Consider the following 23,407-nt stretch of genomic DNA (forward strand, 5'->3'; position numbering starts at 1 on the left):
AGTGAGGAGTGAGCATCTTTTCATCTGCATCTCCATTTTGGTAACTATATGCTCCCTACTTTTCTACTCCATTTCTTTATTAATTTCCTTCATCAATTCATGGAACCTTCTTATACAACAAGGAAATGAGCCCTTTGTCTATGACAGAAGTTGTCAAAATTTTTCCTAGTATATTTTTCTTTTGACTCTGCTTCTGGTCTGCCTTTGTGGCATGCACTGTTTTCCTGTTTACATAAACTTATCCATCTACTCTTTTATGGACTCAGGGGTTTGGGTCATGGTGAGCCAGGGCTCTCCCCTCCCCTCCAGGGTTGAGCAGGGACACTCAGGACCACGTCTACATACATACTGGCCCCAGAAGGGCGCCCTCCTACTCTGACCTGCACAGAACACCCTCCTCTGATGTGGAGCGACTCAGATAGGCCACAACTGCTCGTGAAATGGAAAACTCTTGAGATCATCATGGCAGACCTTTCATCATGACCTTGAGAAGCTCCGAGTTCCATGCAGGCACCTGTCTCATCCCAGCCTGCTCTGTTCTGGGTGTCTTGGTTGCAAAATCCAGTGCAAGCTCGTTTTTAGGAGGAAATAGTGAGACAGAGTAACCGTGGCACTTTTCAAAAGAGTCACTGTTCCGTGGGGCTTCAATCCACCCCCAGAACAGTCCCTCAGTGCTGCCCGAACCCCAGAGAATGCATTCCAAGTGGGCACACGTCTATCCCCAGAACGTTGTATCCCCAGTGGTTTCTTAAATGCCCACTAAACATCTTATAAGAACACAGCTGCAACTGGGCTGAGCACTGGACCAGAACCCCAAGTTTGCAGCATCCTTCTTCTTTCCTGCAAACACTCAGGGCATGCCTCTCATTCCAGGTACTGGAGCCTAGGCTGAGCAGACGCTGGCAGGTCAGGGGTCTGAGAATGAGGACCCCTCCTACAGCTGCTCCCCCTTCCGCAGAGTGCGACCTCCTGGAGCACAGGAGACACCTGTGGCTCCCTGCCGGCCGCACCTTCACCCCCTTGCTGCTCCTTGTTTCTGCCGTGCTCGCGTTAAGAACATTTTATTGCCCCCTGGTTTTCATTATTAATGAAAAGGGACCAGAATGATCTTTCCTAAAGTTCAGAGAGTCTATAAAGACAAGAAGCTGAAATGCCATTTTACTCGTTTTGGAGATGTGTGATACAATCCTGTCTTGTGGCAAAATGAAAAAAGAGGAAAACTAAGGAGGAGATAACTCTTCTTCCGCTGCACATCTTTCAAAGGGTACAGACCAGGGTAGGGAGAAGACACATAGCGTGACGCTACACTGGCTCGCACCCCCCGCCATGACCACCTGGAGCCCTCGTGCTGCCCACCCTGGGGCCAATCGTTCCCAAGCCCAGTGTGAACCCCCAGCGAGGGAGCACAGGGCACCTGGGAGCTACATACAGCTTTTTGTCACTATGTTCCCGAATGTCCAGAAAATACAGTCAAGGGCAGAACACAGGGCCAGTTGCTCGTCTGCTCCAGCTCAGAAGTAAGAGAAGTGGAATGAACGAGCTCTTACAACAGCTTCAGCGCCTCCAGGCTGACACGATGCCCACCTACACACAAGGCAGACCCCGGCCAAGCAGGCAAGGAGCTTCCACACCACCCACCAGATGAGTCTCCCGAAGGACAGCTTTCTCTTCTTTGCAAGTGCAGGCCATTTGACTGAAGGTGGAGAGCTTTGCCACATTTAAAGAACCCAGGGACAATGGTATTTTTACTATCATTCAGATTCCAATCGTCTCCAGCATTCGCCCAATAGGCGAGACCTGCCAGCTTGCCCAGGAGGCCCAAGGCTTTACCATCACCTCACAGGCTGGCCTCTGCCGGGGATGAAGACAGTCGATGGTGGAGCATCTTTCATTCTGCACAACTGAGCATTTCCGGGACCACCTTCATGTCTGAGGCTGCAACAAGGTCAGAGGTTGAGCTCTTTGAAACTCAATGCCTTCCTACCCTCCCAAGGACTCCATCAACTGGCCTGAACTCAGACAGTGTCCCCGGGGCCTGCCTGCCCAGAGGCTCGGGTTGTGGGTGAATCCATAGCGTATGGCAGCTGGGTCAGGGGCAGGAGGGCTGCACCCCAAGCTCCCTAACCCTTCACTGAATACCACCTAAGCCAACGTTACTCAGCTCCTTTAGCTATATCTCAATCTACCAAGAGATTGTCACCTGCAGGTGAGAACAGACATCATCAAATAAGAACACATGCAGGGCAGGAATCACGCGCCCAACACAGCAATGTTGAGCTTGAAACCACTAAGCCAGAGACCCACGGACACCACAGAAATCCCACGATCCAGTGAAGGGGCATCAACAAAAGAGAGCTGAAAGCTGTCATGAAACTATCTTGCTGAGACAATCTGTATCCAGGGCTGTGCTGGCTGACAACATGGAGACGCTATCTATCAAGTCCCCGGGGAGGCTGGTGGCCTGAGCACAGGGCTGGGCAGTGGCAGGCACTGGGCAAGTCTAGCTGTGGTCCCCAACCCCAACGCATGGCTCACCAAGGCTGCAGCCACGACTACACAGTGGTGGATCTAGCTTCTTAAATCATCCCATCAGTTCTGTTCACAAGGCACCCTGAAAATTAAATGATAAGACAGGCTCATCCACAGCGAGGTCCTGGAATAAAGCCAGTCCGCCAAATCAGTGCTTGTTACAGCAAAGGACTGGCAGGCTAAAGGCACAGGGAGACTGATGACCAGCTGAACGGCACCACAGGCTGAACTGAGGACGGCTGGCAGTGGCCAGAAAGACAAACCAGCCCAGAGCACAGAGACGAGAAACGGAGCAGCTCGGCTCCGAACAAAAGCACCCAGGCCGCCTGGAAAGCTGAGGGCGCTACAGCAGCTCAAGAGCAGTCACACCTGGAAATCCAAGGCCTGTCTTCGCATGAATATCCTGTGAAAGACGATCTTTCCCACTTCTCATGGGCTGCAACACTATCAGCAGTGTCATCTTTAGGCAGGAAGGACACTGAGAGGCATATCCGCAACCTCACCCACAGATTAAAAAATATGAGCTCTAATTAAACGGTAAGAATTTAGAAGAGTCCAGAAACAGACTCACACTTGAATGGTAAACTGATTTTTGACACAGAAGCCAAGGTAGTTCTATGGGAAAAGAATAATCTCACAACAATTGTGCTGGGACAACTGGATATCCATAGGAGGGGTAAAAATGAACCTTACGCCATACATAAAAGTTAACTCAAAATAGATCATGTACCTAAACCAAAAAGCAAAAACTATAGTGCTTCAGTAAGAAAAGAGAAGAAAATTTTCGCAACCTTGGGGTAGACAAAGATATCTTAAATACAAAAACCATGAACCATAAAGAAAAAAAAAAAAGATAAAATGGACATCATAAAAATTTTAAACTTTTGGGGACTTCCTTGGCATCAAGTGGTTCATACTCTGCATTTCTGCTGCAGGGGGCAGGGGTTCGAGCCCTGGTCTGAGAACTAAGATCCAGTATGCCACACGGTGTGGCCAAAAATTAAAAAAAAAAGAAAAATTAACTTTTGCTTTTCAAAAAGCCCTATCAAGAATATATCTCTGTAGGCTGGAAGAAAACATCTGCAAAACATATATCTGATCAAGGACCTGTAACTAAAATATACAAAGAGCTTTTGCAACTGAATAATAAAAAAGACAAACAAGGTGGTTTTTTAAAAAAAAGACTGGGCAGTAGATTGGAATAGACACTTCACAAAAGAGACATGAATGGCCATTAAGCACATGACAATATGCCTGACATCATCAGTCATTAGAGAAACACAAAATTATAATGAGATTCTATTACCTAAATGTTAGAATGGTTAAACTTAAAAAACTGAGAATACCAAGTGTTGACAAGAATGTGGAACTACTGAAATTCTCACACCTTGCTGATGGGAATGGAAAATAGCACAACCACTTTGGAAAATAGTTTTAACAATATCGTACAAACTTAAATATACACCCAACATGTGACTAAGGCATTCCACCCCTAGGTATTTACTTAAAAGAAAGGAAATATCTGTGCACACAGAGTCTTCTTACACGTGAATGTCATGAAAGCATTATTCATAATAGCCCTAAACGGGCAACAATCCAAACAGGCATCAACAGTCAATGGATAAACAAGTTGTGAAACAACCATACAGCAGAGTCATAGGAATTAGCAAACCCTGGCGACCTTGCCAAGTCCCATCGTGCTTTTGTTCAGCTGTGAGTTCAGAACAGTTTTCATACTTTTAAAGGATGAGGGGGGAATGGTATATGTGACAGAAAGATGTAGCTCACAGAACCTAAAACATTCATTACCTGGATCAATCTCAAAAGTGTTATGTTACGACACAAAAGACTGTGCTGTACGAGCCCATCTAAATGAAATTTTAGTGTTTAGTTATAGTTTCACACAAAACTTGGTGTCGGTTACATGAGTTAATTGAGTTATGATATGTACAACTCATCAAACTGTACACTTGAAAAGGACTAATTATGTTGTGTATAAATTATACTTCAAAAAAGCTGATTGGAAAAAAAAATTAAGAATACAGAAACATAAGACTGCCGTCTGACCAAGCAATCGTACTCCTAGATGGTCACCCAGGGGGAATGAGAATGGACGTCCACACACGTCCTCAGCATCTTGAGTCCTGTAGCCAAAATTGGAAACAGCCTAAACGCCCACCAACTGGTGAACTGATGGACAAAATGTGGTCCAGCTGTACAACGGAATACTGTTTAGAAACAGGAAGGATGGAAACAGTGCTCCATACTATCACATGGAGAATCTCAAAAATATGCCAGCTGAAAGCAGACGCATACAAGGTATCACATTCTGTTTGATTCTGTTTACCTGACATAGTCAGCAAAGGTAAACTTACAGTGGTGGCAAGTAGGTGAGTGGTCACCTACTTTCAGTGGGGCTGAAGGTGAGAGTAACAGTAAGTGGGCACAAAGGAGCTCATCTGGGGGACGAAAGTGCTCTAAAACTGGTATATATTTCTTCGTAAAGTTCCTAAAATCACTGAACTGGACACTTGAAATGGGTGAGTTTAATAATATGTAAAATATACCTCAACAACTTAGAAAATTTTAAGTAAGGCTATAAGCGGATGGATATATAAACAACTGCATTTTGATAAAGGGACACATAACTCAACAGGGACAGGACAATGTTTCTAACCTCTGGTGGTGACACAACATGATAGCCATCAGGAAAACACGAACCTTGACCTTCACATTGCACACACACAAAAATTAACTGAGTGAATCACAATCTCAACAGAAAAGCAAAAACAATGAAACTTCAAGAAAAAGACACAGGAGAAAATCTTTCTAACCTTGGGGTAAGCAAAGGCTTCATAGCTAGGGCACAAAAACCATGAATTGTTGGGGGAGAAAAAGATAAATGAATGTCATCAAATCTTAAATTTCTTGTTTTTCAAAAGGCAACGTAAAGCAAAAGCAAAAGAAAAAGCTAGCCACAGACTGGGAGGAAATACTAACCAGGCATATATCTGACAAAGAACTTGAATGCAGAATATACAGGAACTCTTCCAACCCAATAATAAGATAATTTAAAATGGATAAAGACTGAAACAGTCACTTGACCAAAAAAGATATGTAAATGGACAAGCACATAAAAAGATGCTCAACGTTGTTAATCTTCACAGAAATGTAAACTCAAACCACTATGAGTTTCCACTACACACACACAAAAGTTGCTAAAATTAAAAAGACGGAAAATATCAACTGTTAGTGAGGATATGTAATAACTAGGGCTCTTGTACACCACAGATGGGAATGAAAAACAGTACAACCACTTTGAAAAACAGTTTGGCAATTTCTTATAAAGTGAAACTTATACTTAACCTATGACCTAGTAATTCCACTCCCAGACATTTACACAAGAGAAACAAAAACATAGGAAGACTTGTACACAAATGTTTAAAAACAGCTCATAACAACTCAACACTGAAAACAGTCCAAAGCCTAAAGTCCATCAATGGTAAATGGACACACAAACCACAGAGCGCCCTTACCACGGGACACGGCTCTGTGATAAAGGCGGGAATTTCTGATCTGTTCAACAACTTAGATGGATCTCAAATACATGATGCTGAGTGAAAGAAACCAGACATGAGAGAGGACAAATGACATGATTTTCTTCACACAAAACTAGGACAGAGGAGTCTAATGGGCAGCAACAGAAAGCAGACCAGGGGTTCCCCCGGAGTCAGGACAGGATGTGCTGGCTGGGAACAGGTCATGGGGGATCTTCTGGGGTACCAGAAATGCTCCACAAAATGATCATGACAGCCACAGGGGAGTGTACACTTGTCAAAACTCAAATTGTACAACAAAAATGGGTGCATTATTTTATGTAAAACATACCTCACTATGTGTGCTAAGTTGCTTCAGTTGTGACTGCATGGACCAGAGCATGTCAGGCTCCTCTGTCCATGGGATTCTCCAGGTAAAAATACTGGAGTAGGTTGCCATGCCCTCCTCTAGGGGATCTTCCTGACCCGGGGGTCAAACCCATCTCTTATGTCCTCTGCCATTGGCAGGTGGATTCTTTACCACTAGCACCACCTGGGAAGCCCCGTATGTCAATAAAGTTGTCTTTTAAAGTCTGTTCAGAATTTTTTTTTTTTAAAAAGAGCTGTTGTTCAGTCACTCAGTTGTGTCCGACTCTTTGCAACCCCACGGAATGCAGCATGGCAGACTTCCCTGTCCTTCATCATCTCCCAGAGCTTGCTCAAACTCATGTTCATTGAGTCTGTGATGCCATCCAGCCATCTAGTCCTCTGTCGTCCCCTTCTCCTCCTGCCTTCAATCGTTCCCAGCATCATGGTCTTTTCCAATGAGTCAGTTCTTCGCATCAGGTGGACAAAGTATTGGAGCTTCAGCATCAGTCCTTCCAATGAATATTCAGGACTGATTTCCTTAAGGATTGATCTCCTTGTAGACCAAGGGACTCTTAAGAGTCTTCTCCAACACCACAGATCAAAAGCAACGATTCTTCGGCGATTAGCCTTCTTTATGGTCCAACTCTCACACCGATATATGATAACTGGAAAAACCACAGCTTTGACTATACAGACCTTTGTTGGCAAAGTAATATCTCTGCTTTTTAATATATCGTCTAGGTTTGTCTTTGCTTCTCTTCCAAGGAATAAGCATCTTCTAATTTCAAGGCTGCAATCATCATCTGCAGGAATTTTGGAGCCCCCAAAAATAAAGACTCTCACTGCTTCCATTGTTTACTCATCTATTTGCCATGGAGTGATGGGACTGGATGACATGACCTTAGTTTTTTGAATGCTGAGTTTTAAGCCAACTTTTTCACTCTCCTCTTTCACCTTCATCAAGAGGCTCTTTAGTTCCTCTTTGCTTTCCCCCATGAGGATGGTGTTATTTGCATATCTGAGGTTACTGATATTTCTCCCAGCAATCTTGATTCCAGTTTATGCTTCATCCAGCCCAGCATTGTGCATTAGGTACTTTGCATATATAAGCAGGGTGACAATATACAGCCTTGACATACTCCTTTCCCAATTTGGAACCAGTCCATTGTTCCATGTTTGGTTCTAACTGTTGATTCTTGACCTGCATACAGGTTTCTCAAGAGGCAGGTAAGGTGGTCTGGTATTCCCAATTATTTAAGAATCTTCCACAGTTTGTTGTGATCCACACAGCCAAAGGCTTTAATGTAGTCAATAAAGCAGAAGTAGATGTTTTTCTGGAATTCTCTTGCTTTTTCTATGCTGCATTGGATGTTGGCAATTTGATCTCTGGTTCCTTTGTCTTTTCCAAATCCAGCTTGTACATCTGGAAGTTCTCAGTTCATGTACTGTTGAAGCCAGGTTTAGAGGATTTTGAGCATTACTTTGGTAGCATGTGAGATGAGTGCAATTGTGCGGTAGTTTGAACATTCTTTGGCATTGCCCTTCTTTGGGATTGGAATGAAAACTGACCTTTTCCAGTCCTGTGGCCACTGCTGAGTTTTCCAAATTTGCTGTCATATTGAGTGCGGCACTTTAACAGCATCATCTCTTAGGATTTGAAATAGCTCAGCTGGAATTTCATCACCTCCACTAGCTTTGTTCGTAGTAAAGCTTCCTAAGGCCCACGTGTTTTCAGACTCTAGGATGTCTGACTCTAGGTGAGTAGCCACACCATCGTGGTTATGCAAGTCAATGAGATCTTTCCTGTATAGTTCTTCTGTGTATTCTTGCCAACTCTTCTTAATATCTTCTGCTTTTGTTAGGTCCACACCATTTCAGTACTTTATTGTGTCCATCTTTCCATGAAATGCTCCCTTGGTATCTCTAATTCTCTTGAAGAGATCTCTAGTCTTTCTCATTCTATTGTTCTCCTCTATTTCTTGCATTGATCACTTAGGAAGGCTTTCTTATCTCTCCTTGCTATTCTTTGGAACTCTGCATTCAGATGGATATATCTTTCTTTTTCTCCCTTGTCTTTAGCTTCTCTTCCTTTCTCTGCTATTTGTAAGGCCTCCTCAGACAACCATTTCGTCTTTCTTTTTCTTGGGGATGGTTTTGATCTCTGCCTCTGTACAATGTTACAAACTTCTATCCATAGTTCTTCAGGCACTCTGTAAGATCTAATCCCTTGAATCTGTTTGTCACTTCCACTGTATAATGTAAGGGATTTGATTTAGGTCACATCTGAATGGCCTAATGGTTTTCCCTACTTTATTCAATTTAAGTCTGAATTTTGCAATAAGGAGTTCATGATCTGAGCCACAGACAGCTCCTGGTCTCTTTTTTGCTGACTGTATAGAGCTTCCCCATCTTCAGCTGCAAAGAATATAATCAACCTGATTTCATATCTACCATCTGGTGACATCCATGAGTAGAGCTGTCTCATGTTGTTAGAAAAGGGTGTTTGCTTTTTAAGAGAGAGAACTAAAGGAAGTCAGCAGTGACTGAAACAATACCCAGCAGGGTGGGCTCTAAGTTCTCTCTCTGCTCAGTGAAGCAGCTGGCATCAAGCGAAGAAGCAAAAGGTGAGAGTTCTAAATCAACTTTTAAAATGTACCCTGTATTATTTGACACCTATAAAAGAATACAACATTTAGATAAGTTATGAAACATGACAGTAAGATTAGCAATCCTAAACCCACCCACTTAATCAGTTAAAACTTTCCAAACACCACAGAAACTAGCCACATCTTCCTCTCCACTCAGAAGTAACCACTATCCTGAACTTAGTATTGATTCCAACTCAACCTTTCTATGGAATATGAACACTGAGAAAATACCCAGCAGGATAAGGACTGCATTTCTCAGCCTTCATGCAGAAAGGCATGGCTCCAAGGTTGACTTCCAGCCAATGGGGACCAGAGGGAAGGTATGTGGGTGACTTCCAGGAAGTGTCCTTAGAAGGTGACTTGCCCTTTTCCTTCCTTCTCCCCATTCTTGCTTGTGGAGAGCAGAGGGGACAGCTGGCACTGCAACAGTCTCACTGGAGTACAAGCTACATGACTGCCAGGTGTGAGCGATGCCAGGGTCCCTGAGGACCACAGAGCCAGTGCAGCAGCCTTGACTGCCTATGTTTACTCAGAGAAAGAGGTTTCTGTTTTGTTTAAACCAAACTTGTTCATTGCAGAATCTTATACAACTAACACAGGCTGCACTGTTAGCACAGCCATGATCCCAGCTACCTCCAGCACCAAACACTCTGTCAGTGGTCTAAGAAATCTAAGGAGAGGATTTCTCCACTCGATAGTTTAAGGTAATGCTGATGGTTTTCAATAACCACACATGGTGTTTACTCAGCACCCACAAGGCACCACACTGAGCATAACACAAAGCAAGGAAAACAGACCGGAGCCGGCCCTTGAAGAGCTGCTACTCTCAGCGAGTCACGGGGACAGAAGAAGAAAAACAGTTTCCTCAAAATTAGAGAAATGCTTCCTCTATCAGCAAACCAGTAACTCTTAATGCAGTATAGAGGGTGAAATCTGTGTGCTAAACTGACAGAGAAATGGGAGAGAGAGAAACAGGAGATTCCTCCCCTTTTATTTCTTGGTGGGAACAGGGAGGCCGTCCACAGCACCTCCATTTACAGTCTCTTCTAGATCCACTTCCACCGCCCCCTACCCCTACTTCTAGATGCTTCCGCAGACCTGTCTCCTCCATAAGGCCTGGCCTGAGACCAGCACCCTGGGGGTTTCCCTTTGTTCTTAAATCCCGAAAGCTCTTACCATTCACACCATACAAGATGGCATGGGTTAGCAAGGCCTGTCCTCTACTTCCACAGCTGTCGGGCCCAGAGGACGCAGGAGGCCTCAATGACTGGCTACCTGGGCAGCACACCCGGCCCCCCACCTTAAGTTGAGGGTATCACCCAGCACCTTTCAATTCTCAAGCACATGTCCACCACCATTTATTTATTTAACAAATGTTTCCAGAACACCTGCTAAGTCAGAGCCTCGGGCCATAGATTAAAAACAAAACAAAACCCTCTAAACTCAAGGAACTCATAGCTTAATTGGTTTCAGCCCTGTGTGGTGGCAAGCAGGGGACTAACGGAGGCAAGGGGCGCCCCAGGCCCAGTCGGGATGGAGGCATTTGAAAGGGAGTTACACCTGCCCCATTCAGCACAACCCCAGGGTGTCTTCTCTACTTCCCCATGCAGCACCTGCTCGGATGGTACAAATAATTTTAATATCAGTCTAAGAATTACACGGTCAAAAGGGTAATACAGCCTCATGAATAATTAGACGATGCATCTCCAAGTACGAAGTCCATGTGATTTTGACTGTCCTCCGTCAGGGTGATGACCTGGCTGTCACCTTCTTCTCAGGTCGTCTCTTCTGATACTCCCATCCCATGGTGCAGCCACTCTGACCATCACATGGGTTCACGTCCATGTGGCTTCGCTTTAGCCTGGACGTTCGGGTCCATCCTGTCTAGTCAGGGCAGCCATCGTGCCCCAGGTCCAGTTAGGCCCCTCCCGCTCTCTGAAGTGCCCTTCACCTTGTCCGTCCCACCAGCCTCCCCTGGGCTGACCTCACAGCACTGCTGTGTTCCCCTAATCGCCTTTCCTACTGGACGGGGGGCTGGAGGGAGTGACCAGCCACCCCTCAATCATCCCATCCCCGGGGTCCCACACAACACCTGGCACATAGCGGGCATTCATCAGTAAATGCTTGCTCAGGGACCTAGGACAATCAAGGCTAAGTTTCTGTTACTAAACAGGCCAGAGGGAAAACAGACTGAGAAAGAACACATTTTCTCTCTCAGGAGTTCTAATGAAATGTCAAAGCCTTTCACCAACCTCAGACATTTACATCCTATTTTAAGAAGAGACAATTGAAGCTGTAGGGCAGTCCAAAAAAGCCTAAACTGTTTATCGAAGACAGTAGGTGGGGGCCGGGGCGGGGGGAGGACATTTAAGCCTAAGAAAAATGATTGTCGTATAAAATTCACACTGATCGTGCCTGTATCTCAAAGCTACCTTGATTCTTGTCTCTTCAGGAGGAAAGAAGAAAAGTCTGCTTAGAATGAATGAATCAATCAAGGTTTTATCAGGACTTAACCTTCGGGACTCTGTTAGGCTCTGTGCATAGACACATACACTGACTCCTGCTTTGAAGTTGAACAAAAAGAAACCAAATTGAGAAGAGAGAATGTCAGAGTTCCTCTCGCATCCTGATCTGACTTCTCCTGAGCTCATCCCGACTTTCTTTTAAGCCCTGACAACACTGGTTTATTCTCACACCAGGTGACACCATGCTTCCCCTCCCACCACTTTCACAAAGCCTTCTCCGACTTCTTGAGCCCACATTAATTTTTCTCTTTTCTGTATTCCTGTGGAGTTTCTTGTCTGTATAATTAATTTTGGCATTAAATCACAATGTCTTATGTTATTATCTTTTTCTTAAGAGTTTATCTTATCTCTCTTAGAGAGCCTGTAAGAATCTTAAAGATCATGTTTTGAATCTCTCATGACACTGAACTGAGCTTATAGTTGTTGTTGTTGTTTAGTCCCTCAGTCGTGTCCGACTCTGCGACCCCAGATGCCTCTGTCCATGGGATTTCCCAGGCAAGAATACTGGAGTGGGTTGTCATTTCCTTCTCTAGGGGATCTTCCCCCTCTGGGCTCGAACCTGTGTCTTCTGCACTGCAGGCAGATTCTTTACCACTGAGCCACTGGGAAGCACTTCTCGTCTGTGATCTACTATAAATCTTTCTACTTGTGCCCAGAACCAACTCCACATTCTTTTCCAACTTTCCCAGGAAACATATATTATTATTTCATTTTCCTTGTATATTCAAACTACCCCCCTCTCAAATAGTCTCCCAATGCCTTTTAAATATGCTCAAGAGTCTCACCATAGGTGCTTGATAAACACTGACGACCTGAACTGGTCCCAATCTGGTGGGTCTCCATGTTCTCTTTGCTGACACTGGCATTTGCTAACACCTCAAGGTCAACCACAGATATCAAAAGAGGAACTGAGTGGGACACCTGCCATCAAGCAGGAGGGCAGGCAAGAGGTGATGATCTGTGAGCACTGGGCTCCCAGGGGTGGTCTTGGAAAAGCCACCCTCCCCCAGACATGAGCATTCTGGGGCTGAGCCCAGAAAATCCCATTTTCTAGGCTTGGGCTCAGAGATGGAATGTCCTTAAAAAGCCAAGAAATGGGAAGGAAAGGCTGCCCAAGCTCCAGATGTAAAATCGGCAGGAACACACATGAATGGAGGCCATAAATCCCTCCCAGGACTCAGACAATGCCTCGGTGATAAGCATGCAGATTGCACACCTAGTTCAGCAACTCCCCTGAGTTTGCTTGTAATTAAGGGGGTTAGAAAGGTAAAAAAAATATATAAACCCAATTAATCATTTAAATATTTAAAGTCAGATTTTTTTCCTCACTCCAGGATTAGTATATTTCATAACGCCAACAGCAGACAGCCCTGGTTTTTACTGGGGTTCATTTTAGAGCATGTTTAAACTAGTCAGATTGAGTGATGCTTCCAGCAACTAATCGCATGTCAAATAAAAGATATTTTATGTAATAAATTACCGCTACAAGTAATTCAAATGTCATTTATCAGTTTTATTATCAGTCAGGCAAAGTCTTGTTTCTCTATATTAATCAAAATCAAGCTTTTTTTTTTTTTTTTTTTTGGAGTAGTTTTGACACCTCTTGGCAAAAGTACAGAAGTGGAGAGGGAGAGTCACCCCCGAGCTGAGAGGAGCAGGGTAACGGTACAAGAAGAGTGGAGCTCAACACTGACAACTAAAAACTCCAGGTATTTAAAATTACCATTACCATTGTTTTTATACTAGTGTCAAAGCAGGAAGGAGTCTGTCTCTAAGAAGATGTATTTTATTTTTAGGGCTGGGAGACTCTTAAAAATACTCCTACCTAAATACCTAAACGGAGCAATGCTTTTTCTCAGAGAGATCTGGGCAGGAGACTGATTGAAATAACTGAATGGACCCCCCCCACCCCTATTCTTCTGCTCCTCTCAGAGAGGCAAGCGTTTTAACCCTTTGTGTCCACTGAAAGTAGGCAAATGTATGATGTTTTAGGCCAATGCTGTGACTCACAGAATAATCTTTTCTGAGCAAGAAGTTGCCAAGTAGCCAGGAGACCGGCTCGGTATTAAGTCACGAAGGGAACAGCTGGAACAGAACAGATGTGCATCTTAGAGAATTCTGTACCCCAGCTGCCACTACCCATCCTCAACGAATCCCACCAAACCCTGGGCCCAGGGCCACAACTGGAAAAAAAGTGCAGAGATTCAGGCTTTGATTTAAAAGAAACATGGAGTGTGTGTGTAGTGACCCAAGGCAACACAATGGATCGACAAGAACGTTAGCCAGGAAGAATGGAGTCCCAGGCTGACGGGTGAATCCCACTGACTCAGCAGCCCCGGGATACGGTTCAGCACGGAGCACTGGTTCTCTGGTCTGAGTGGTTTGTGAGACCAGGTGACCAAGGATGAGATCAACTGGAGTTCATGGAACCTGGTCTCACTGCCCAGTCTTATCCAGGGAGCAAAGGAAAGGCAACGTCTAAATGAGACCTGTAACACACAAAGCGGATTCTAACCCACTGCCTGGCCCTATGCTGTCTATACGAATGACTGCACCTCCCTGTCTATGGGAAAGACGGCAAAGTGGTTCCAGGTCATGTGGTAGGCGTCAAAACGAGTCTGGCATTTGAAACTGTGCATTTTAAAATTGGATATCTAACACTTTAAAAGCATGTTTTGAAAAAATTAAAACTTCTGAGATAGACAAGTATTGAAGAGGCATTTTGAAAGACAGCAAATCCAAGGCTGAGGTCTTCACACAAAACTGAGCAATTTTCCATTGATTTGGAGTCAATTTTTACCTTTTTAGATTTTTCATAAGTGACTTAAAGATGGGGTTCTGCCTCTATTTTGGAAGCGTATATTTATTACTGGCTTAAAGAATCTCTATTCCTAAACGCGGTTTTCATTTAACAACAACAAAAACCTCTCATGGGCCATGTTCTCATGTAACAATTAAAAGTTGCATTCAGAAAGGACCTTCACATTTAACCTGAAATTCTCTCACAGACTGCCACTACATAAATACATGTGGTATAGCCAGGACAAGGAAGGAAGGAAGGAAGAAGAGGGGTGGGGTGGAGACGGCTAGCTTAAACCAGCTAATATTAACTTTAAAAGATAAAACTAGGAGACAAGTTATTTCAGTGACCAAACAAGAATGTACCCATGAATTAGATGTTTATGTTCTCATTAGCAAAACGGTAACATGGGCTTCCCTAGTGGCTGAGATGGTAAAGAATCTGCCTGCAATGCAGGAGACCCGCGTTCGATCCCTATGTCGGGAAGACTCCTTGGAGAAGGGAATGGCAACCAATTCCAGTATTCTTGCCTGGAAAATCCAATAGAGGAGCCTGGTGAGCTATAGCCCATGGGGTCATAAAAGAGTTGGACACTACTGAGCAACTAACACTTCAACATGCAAAATGTACTAATGTAAGAAAATGAAAACACAACCAATAAATACTTTTACAGATTCTTGATCAAAACCAAAATACTTGAAACAAAACAAGAAACTCATTTATTCTTGTCTCTTGTGTCTTAAACCTTTGTCACATACTTACAAGTTTGTCTAGAAGAGAACTGGGTGTGTCACACTTTTTTAGAAAAACCCAAGAGCCATCTCCTATGCCCAGTCTCCCCTGGCTTGCTGAGTCTGAGAGACATGAAGCACTACCCTTTGGCCAGAGTCCTGAATCCCAGTCAAGGTTAAAGCAGGAGCTTGAGCAGGTGACTTACTGTATGGCTGCGAAATGAGGTGAGGGGGCTGGACAGGAACCACCTGTGTGGCTGGGCCCAAGGACGCAGGCTCATCGGCAGCCGTGCCTGACTGTTGGAAAGCCAAATCGATCTCTTCATCTGTCAGCCCTGGGGGAGAAGAGGACATAATTGCAGGTGAGTGCCTTTTGCCACTGTCCATGGCTGCAAGAAAATCTTCATTTGAGAAAAGACCTTGGAGTCACAGGACGCCTAGCATCCTGCTAAGTTGCTTCCCCGATTTCGGATTCTCCGGAACCTCTCTCGGCTGCAATTTAACCTTAAGCGACAGAATATTAGCCTCAACACTGCTTCCAAATGTGGCTCATTCAATTTCCTTAATTTATCCTTGAGTTTATTGCTGCTTTTGAAGTCGCTCCGTACTGCAATTCTCCATTCTTCCCCCGAAATCAGATACCATCAACTGCAAATGTGGCTCATTTTAATCTGTAATGGTGTTAAAAAAAGAGGGGAAAAAACTAACAATAATGCATGAAAACAGACAGGGAAACAAAAAACTAATTATTGGGTGAGACGACTAATTAGTCTAGATCGTTTCTGAAGACGGGAATAATTTGCTTTATTTTATGACAAATGCAGAAATAAAAAGAAAAATCAGGACTGACTGTGATTAGTATGAATGGGATATAGAATGTAAAGAAGAAAATAAAACAAGAAAACAGATCAAAACAAGGCCAGGCCCAAACTTTCAGATGATTATTACTCTAGCCTATCACAAGCTGCCTATATCGCCTTTGGCTAGTTTTTCTTTTTCCTTTAAAAAAAAAAAAAAATCCTCCCAACACTCTAAACCACAGTGCACTTGGGACATGAAATAGCAGGGCGCCATCTGCAGTGGCTATGACACGTGGAGAGGATTTGCCCATGGAAGAATAAAAGGCAACTGAAAAACCCATGAAGACCACACGTCCAGTGGGCGCACAGCTGGGATATTTCAACAGGTCGGAGGCAGATGGGGGAGGCTCTCGGGGAAGAAACGAGGGCCCCAACCTATTGATCGAGAGCTTCAGGATTGTCAAGAGTGGCACACAGGTGTGAGATCGTTCCACAGGGCAGTCAGGGAAGCGATCCTGCACACAGAAGTACTCCAGGCACTGAGAGTAGGAGAAGCAGGTGGGAGGCCACTGCTAGTCTGCAAAGCACTCTGGCTGTTCTGGGAATGCCGGCATCCAGCCCAGCCACCACACAGAGCTTTTAAACTCGAGCCGAGAGTGCGTCCACATCTGCTCAGCAGCTCCCCATTAGAGGCCCTCAGCATGGTCTATCTGCCCCTGGGGGTAGATGAAATACAAGGAGGTTCTAAGGATCAGCATCTTCCAAAGCGTGGGGCCCTGCGCTCTGTGCCAAGGGGCTAATAGCCAGAGCATATTAATGCTCAAGTGCTGCCCAAGCTCAGCGCTGCCCTGCACCATGCTGGCAAGCGAGCTGGCTGCAGCTGCCCCTCAAACTCCTCACACCCCACCACAAGTGGTCAAGGGAGAATACCTGGATGACTCTAAATGGCCCTGGGCCATCTCTTCTCTCTGCACTGAGCACTTGAGGTTCCTCCCCATTTAACACTGCATCTCCTGTCCTCTTCACCCCGGCACGCCAGCCAGTATGGGCCAGGTCACTCCTCCATGGCGTCCCAGGGCTGCTGGGTCCCCCAAGTAAGTGCAGCATCCTCTCAATAGGCTGACATCAGGGGCAGAAGAGAGGCTGGCAGGGGGCAAAGGAACCATTCACTGGCGCTTATTATTGTTGTTCAGTCACTCAGTCGTGTCTGACTCTTTGCAACCCCATGGACTGCATATAGCCTGCCAGGCTCCATGGTCTCCTCTGCCCATGGAATTTTCCAGGCAAGAATGCTGGAGTGGGTTGCCATTCCCTTCTTCAGGGGCTCTTCCAGACCTAGGGATCAAACCCGGGTCTCCTGCATTAAGGACAGATTCTTTACTGTCTGAGCCACCAGGGAAGGCCACGGCACCTTCAAATACAAGAGTTGAATTTGAGTATGTGGGGCCAGGCGGGGGACGTTCCTCCTCTCTAAGGCCCCAGCTTATTGAAAAAAGCGTTCTCCTGTGCGGCAGCCTCCCGAGGACAGGGGCAGGACAGACAGACGAGCCGGGCAAACACAGAGAACACGCTTCCCCGAGCAAGCGCCTCCCAGGCTCCAGCCCAGGTGCTGACTGCCCGTCTGTCCTTCCAGGTAGGAGGGGAGCCCCATTCCGAGTTCTAGTAGGAAGAGCATGGTTTCACCCCCATCATCAACAGTTTCACCCCCATTATCAGCCATGAGAGGAGACAGGGCGCCTGCGGCATCAGCACGAGTGGCTGGTCACTGGCTCATGATGGGACTTTATAAACCTGGTGGGTCGTGAGCCCTGTCAGTCGCTGGCTGCAAATGAGGGTAATTCTCCCAAAAGGAGCATTCGGTTGCATTCTCATTTTCCCTTTCGGCTCTTTCAAATATAAACAAGTACGATAATGTTTAGCACTGGGGAAATATACGGCAAGTTACAGGCTGTGCTGTGGCACTGGGAGCTGGGGCCGGTTAAAGGGACAGGACTCCCTGCCCGTGGACCTGCCTTCTGGCCTGGAGCTCTGACGAAGCCTATTTTCCTAATAAAACGTGTTCCCTGCGTTATTGCAGCCAAGCCCACAAGAGCGGCCACGGCTTAAAGGGCATCAGCACTTCCTTCCAAGCTCTTGTTTCAGAGACCTTATCATGTGATGCATCACATTTACATTGGCTGGAGTTCTGATATCCCCAGTTCTCTGGAGAAGCAGGCTTTTGATTTAGTTACAGAAAATGAATTATTTTTCTTCTTCTTCTTTTTTTTTTTTTAAAAGAAGCATTTTGACAATCTCAATGAACAATATAATTTCAGAGCTGGGCCATCATCCGAACCACCGACCTTATTTGACAGATTTAAAAAACAAAGACAAAAGAACTGAGGTTTAAGGAGGGTGAACACTATGCCTCAAATCCTAGTAGTAAAAGCCTGGTGATAGCAGATGAAACCCCAGGCTCTCCGTCTCCAGCCTGGTGACTTCCCATGACGGCAGAGTTATAGCACATCAAAAGGCAGACTCCAAAATGATGCCTGAAGCCTTCAATCTTGTTAAAATATAAGGACTGACCTATCTTCCCCCATTCCCCTCACCGGCACCCCATCTATGTTGTTTAGTCACTAAGTTGTGCCCAACTCTTTGAGACCCCAGGGACTGCAGCATGCCAGGTTCCTCTGGCCTCCACTATCTCCCAGACTTCGCTCAAATTCATGTCCACTGAGTCGGTCATGCCGTTCAACCATCTCATCCTCTGCTGCCCGCTTCTCCTCCTGCTCTCAATCTTTCCCAGCATCAGGGTCAGGTAACAGCCAATGAACGCGGCTATACCAAAATGACAGGGGAACTTAACGCCTGGATCTTACTTGCAAATGTCACCTGGACAATTTTTTGAACACCACCAAGTGACAAGGGTAGAACGACCTCATCTCCTCATATTCTAATCAAATAAATCCAAGGCCTCTCACAGGCTGGTGCCTACGCTTCCCTTAGTGCCTCTCCTCTAGAGTGTCTGCCAGCTTAGGGAAGACTGACTCTACAGAACTCAAGTGATTCATCAGGGACTCAGAGAGCTGGAGGTGAGGTGGAGTGTTACTCCTCTCTGAACGCAGCACTTACCTACCCTGTCACCAGCTCCTGGTGCTGAAAGGATCATGCCCTTACAGACAGATGGGGCATTGCCCAGGGGCCACACAGAAGACATCGGGGATTCCACCCACCCCCACTGAGACAAACAGTGGAGAGATTAGATAGAGACTGTGCAGAATCCAAAAGGTTAAAAGGAATAATAAAGGAAACTGCCAATTGTAAGTGAATTATATTTGGCTCTGAAAGCTGAGGCACAGGCTATATTATAAAAGGCATCTCTTTGCGTTGTTTACCATCACCCTGACTAATGCAGACCTTTTTTTTTTTTGTTTTAAATAATCTCATGCAAATTAGACACACACACTTCCTTCCAGTTGATTGCTATCTGCAAGGAGTAATCTAACTGCAGAGGGACTGAGCAAGGGCTGAGCAGAGCAGACAGGAGAAAAGGGTGTCGTCCTTTGGCAGGCAGACCTCCTCCCCCGTCACCCCACCTCAAGTCATCCTTTAGCTGCTGCCTTTGGAAAAATTCACCAATTTTAAGAAAGCCTAACATTTCCTTTCAGCTGGGGTGTCAATGACATGACCTAATATTGTTAGCCTTTTGCATTTCGATGCTCTCTCAGGGTCTTCACCTCTGCTACCTAGCAATTTGAGGAGCTACCAGCTCCTCCCCCAGTCTGTGACATGACAATTAAACTCTGTTATTGACGGAGAGCAAAACTAAGAAAGTCCTGCTCAGTTATCCCATCCCCTCACTAGCTTTACTTATGAGGAGGAGAAAGGGACACGAGGGTGAGCAGGCAGAGTGGGATGCCCGCCTCTTGTCATTTCACCTTTAAGACCCCAGCTGCCTGATCTGCAAAACTGCGCTGAATTCAGAGGGAGCCTCTCTCAGATGAAGAGAAGGAGGGAGGGAGGACTTCTAGTCCTCTTGGGTTCGGTTCTCTGGAATCTACCTCCCGGAACGGTTCCCTTTCCCTGGAGAAGCCCCCGTGTAGACGCTGCGCAGGGACTTCTCTTCCAACACTTTCTGCAGGGTGGGATTCTTTTAAAAGGACAGAACAAACAAGCTACATTCTGCTGATTAATAAAGCTGCAGCAACTGAAGTCAATGGCCTCAAGGCTGCCACACCTGCTTATTTTTATCCCTTAGAAGATAAACAAAATTGTTTAAAGGTTTCTATTAAAATGCAAACAAAACCAAACCAGACTTTGTCAGAATAAGGATCTGCTGGGCACTGCCTGGCTCCGTGCAGGGGAAGCAGAGAGACAAGAGGACAGCAGACAGCACTGTTCTCTGTATCCTCAGGTCAAACAACCACCGGGACAGCAGGGGTAGGGAATAGCTGGGAAATAAGCAAGGTGATGAACGCCCGACAGCACCGTTCGGCCCAGCTCGAGTTTTATAATAAAAATGTGGAGTCTGACGGGGATCAGGGAACAGGGCCAGGGGTCCAATGGCCACGGGCAGCACTTATGGGCTGGCCACTCGGCTGTCTCCCTCCCTCATCTCAGTCGTCTATTTACAGGACTTGGGAAATTCATCTGGGATGTGGGGGAACTGAGCAGGGTCACCTCTCTCGGAACACAACTAGTTATCTACCCAGGCACATCTGGGAGGAGATGAGGCAAAGAAGACAGCTGGCTAAAAATACTCCCCAAATTAAAAGAAAAATCAACTCTCTCAGAAAAGGTTAGGGGAGGAGACAGGGGAAAAAAGTATTTTTTTTTTAAAATTTTATTAACATTTTGTTGGAATGGTGGAGTACAATAAGGACTCTCAGGGCCTCTAAAAGTCGTTGGATGACCTGTAGACCCCTATTTCCCAGTGCCTTGTATAAAATTGAATTTTTTAAACATAAATTACACGTAATGACGACACTGTAAAAACTAACAGTAATGGAAAGCTGTGCTGTATTTCATTAGCCTGTATTATTCCGTGCCACCTGATCCAGCCGGGCCTTGTTTATGAGTTAGTGTGTTAGCAGATGCCGATGGAAGCATTTGCTTCGACCTTGCTCTTCTCATTGGGGCATGAAATTACGACGGCAGCACCTTGATATTACAGCCATAAATACAGTAAACTGCAAATTTAAGCCAACGGCTCCTATTGTCTCTGAACATAAAGCTGATCGGTATTTATTTAAAAGGAGAACAAAAAAAATATTATATATCACCTTGTTTATGGGGCCTCCCCCACCCACTTTCTTATCCCCTCCCCCCAGCCCCCCAACCTAATTCACTTGGTTAAAATATTAAGCAAATAAGCCAAATGCTTTCTCCTCCGCTGATTAACACTTCCCAAGCAGCAAAAAAACAGTTTCTGAGAAAACTAGTTTCAAACAGCATTACTCTGAATGCAAAGAGTTTTTATAAAAATTGATCTGATGGTGGGGCCAGTCTCCACTATTTTCATATTGATATGTAAATTCAAGAACAAGACACGACACTGTCACCTCTCCTTAAATAAGCAAAGTTTAAACAACAGGAGGAAAAGTTGCTGAGGATGCCCTGAAATTGAATGTCCTCAGTATCCTTCTAAAAATCGTTAGGCAGAAATGCTATTTCAAAAAGCAGCAAAACACTGCCTCCTGCCACCTATGGAAAGAAAGAAAGATATCTAAGCAAGAATATAACTCTCATCTCAACACAGAGAGCCAGGGACCTCTCATTAAAACTCGCACCAATCCCCTCCTTTATCCCAGTGAACCATAAAGACAATATATCCTTTAAATACATTAAATGTGCAAGAAAAATAAACACAAAGACAAAAGGACACTGGATATCACCCAGCCACGTCTCCGGGCATAAATCACTGAGTAAAAAGCCAGTGCACAAGGTACTGTGCCGCTAGCTCAGAGACTGAGGAGCCCGCCAGGCTTGGTCCACCGTCAGTCTAAGCAGAGAAGGCAGCTCTGCTTTCTTAATGTCCGTGAGAGAGGCTCTTTGTGCCGCTTAGAGTCAAACGGGAAATATAAAAACTCAGCCAAGTTCAGAGGCGTCAAAGGACTAGTGGTGGAAACAGCAGAACCCCAGAAGGCAAGCTCCACAACCACTGCCAGTGAATCAGGCAGAAGGGTCATTTTAGCAGTGGAACTAAATGCAAGTTCTGGGGAGCAGTTTTATTCCAGATCAGACAGGTTGGGGTCATAGGAGCCAGAGCCCAGCACCATTGATGGCATGGCCAAATCAACCAAGATCAAAAGTTTCTGCACATTTACTTCTGTTACATTACTCTACAAGGTGGACGGACTCCCTTGGAGCCCTAAATTATTTCAGCCACACCAGTCGCTGAGCTTAAGCTCCTTCCGCATAAGGAGGAAACTTCCCTATAAAATTTATTGAGCTTCTCTGGGGAGTAGTATAACTGGTGAACAAGACAGACGTGAGCTGCCCCTCTGTGTAACACAAATTGAGATCTCTCATATGAAAGACTGGGAGGGTTTCCAATCAGCATCCATGATGTCTATTTTTAGATCCAGCGTCTAAAGGCTTTGCCTTTTTTTCCTCTTAATCCCTCTCTGCTAAATTAAAAACAAAAACAGAGGAGTTGCTTCTCATATATGATCATCAATTCCAAAGCCCGACAAACACGGCTGCTGGCTGTGCCGGACAGCGGTGTCTAACCCTGCAGGTTCCTGGCAACAGGCTGGGAAGCCAGCCCTTTCCACTGTGCATCGAACAAGTCCTGGGGAGGAACTACGTCTGAGGACTGAGGAGTAGGAATATCAGGGATCACTGTTACTTGAACGCCGAAGGCCAAGGAAGCCAGATGTATGTTTGTGCATAGATAGGAAAGCCAAGTTAATAAACACCTTTAACCATACTTGACACTTACTCCCTTTAAAAGAGGCAGTGAAGTTTGTTTAAAGAAAAAGAAAACTTCACCTTTGACGACCAAAGTAATTCAGATCTGGAAGAAAAGCTGAAGTTCATCTAACTTGTTCTTTTCCTTTTCCTTTCCTTCTGTTTTACAGCTGGAGAGAATACATCAGGGAGAGGGAGCACTGACCGACAGCCATGCTGAGACCCAGGGCAAAACCAGACGCCCAACACAGTGCTCTTCTTACCGCCCTGGAGGGATGGAGCAAGTGCGGCCTGACCTGCCTGCTCCCCAGCCTGCTACCTGACACAGTGCATTTTTAAACACGCAAACTCTTAGAACAAACAGTCTCAAAGATGAGGAAAACAAAAAGGATAAATGGAACATAGGGAAAACTAGATGAAGGGTGCATGGAACCTCTATGTTTAAAAAAAAAAAAGAATATAAGTATGCACACACACAAACACATCTGTTTAGTCATGTGCATAAGCATAAAATAAAGATAGATGAGAAACAAGTAATGTTGGTCCCAGGTGGAGAGGAGACTAGCTGGGGACAT

General features: G+C 45.2%; 1 protein-coding gene across 1 annotated transcript in view; it reads right to left on the reverse strand.

The window, feature by feature from the left end:
• Positions 1-23,407, reverse strand: part of PEX14 (peroxisomal biogenesis factor 14) — a 141,422-nt gene that overhangs the window by 15,756 nt on the left and 102,259 nt on the right. The window contains exon 4 of the mRNA XM_043923183.1: positions 15,345-15,473. Coding sequence (XP_043779118.1) covers positions 15,345-15,473 — 129 coding nt within the window. The remainder of the gene's footprint in view (positions 1-15,344; positions 15,474-23,407) is intronic.

The sequence above is a fragment of the Cervus elaphus genome, chromosome 14 (assembly GCF_910594005.1).
Source record: "Cervus elaphus chromosome 14, mCerEla1.1, whole genome shotgun sequence".
NCBI classification, from domain to species: domain Eukaryota; kingdom Metazoa; phylum Chordata; class Mammalia; order Artiodactyla; family Cervidae; genus Cervus; species Cervus elaphus.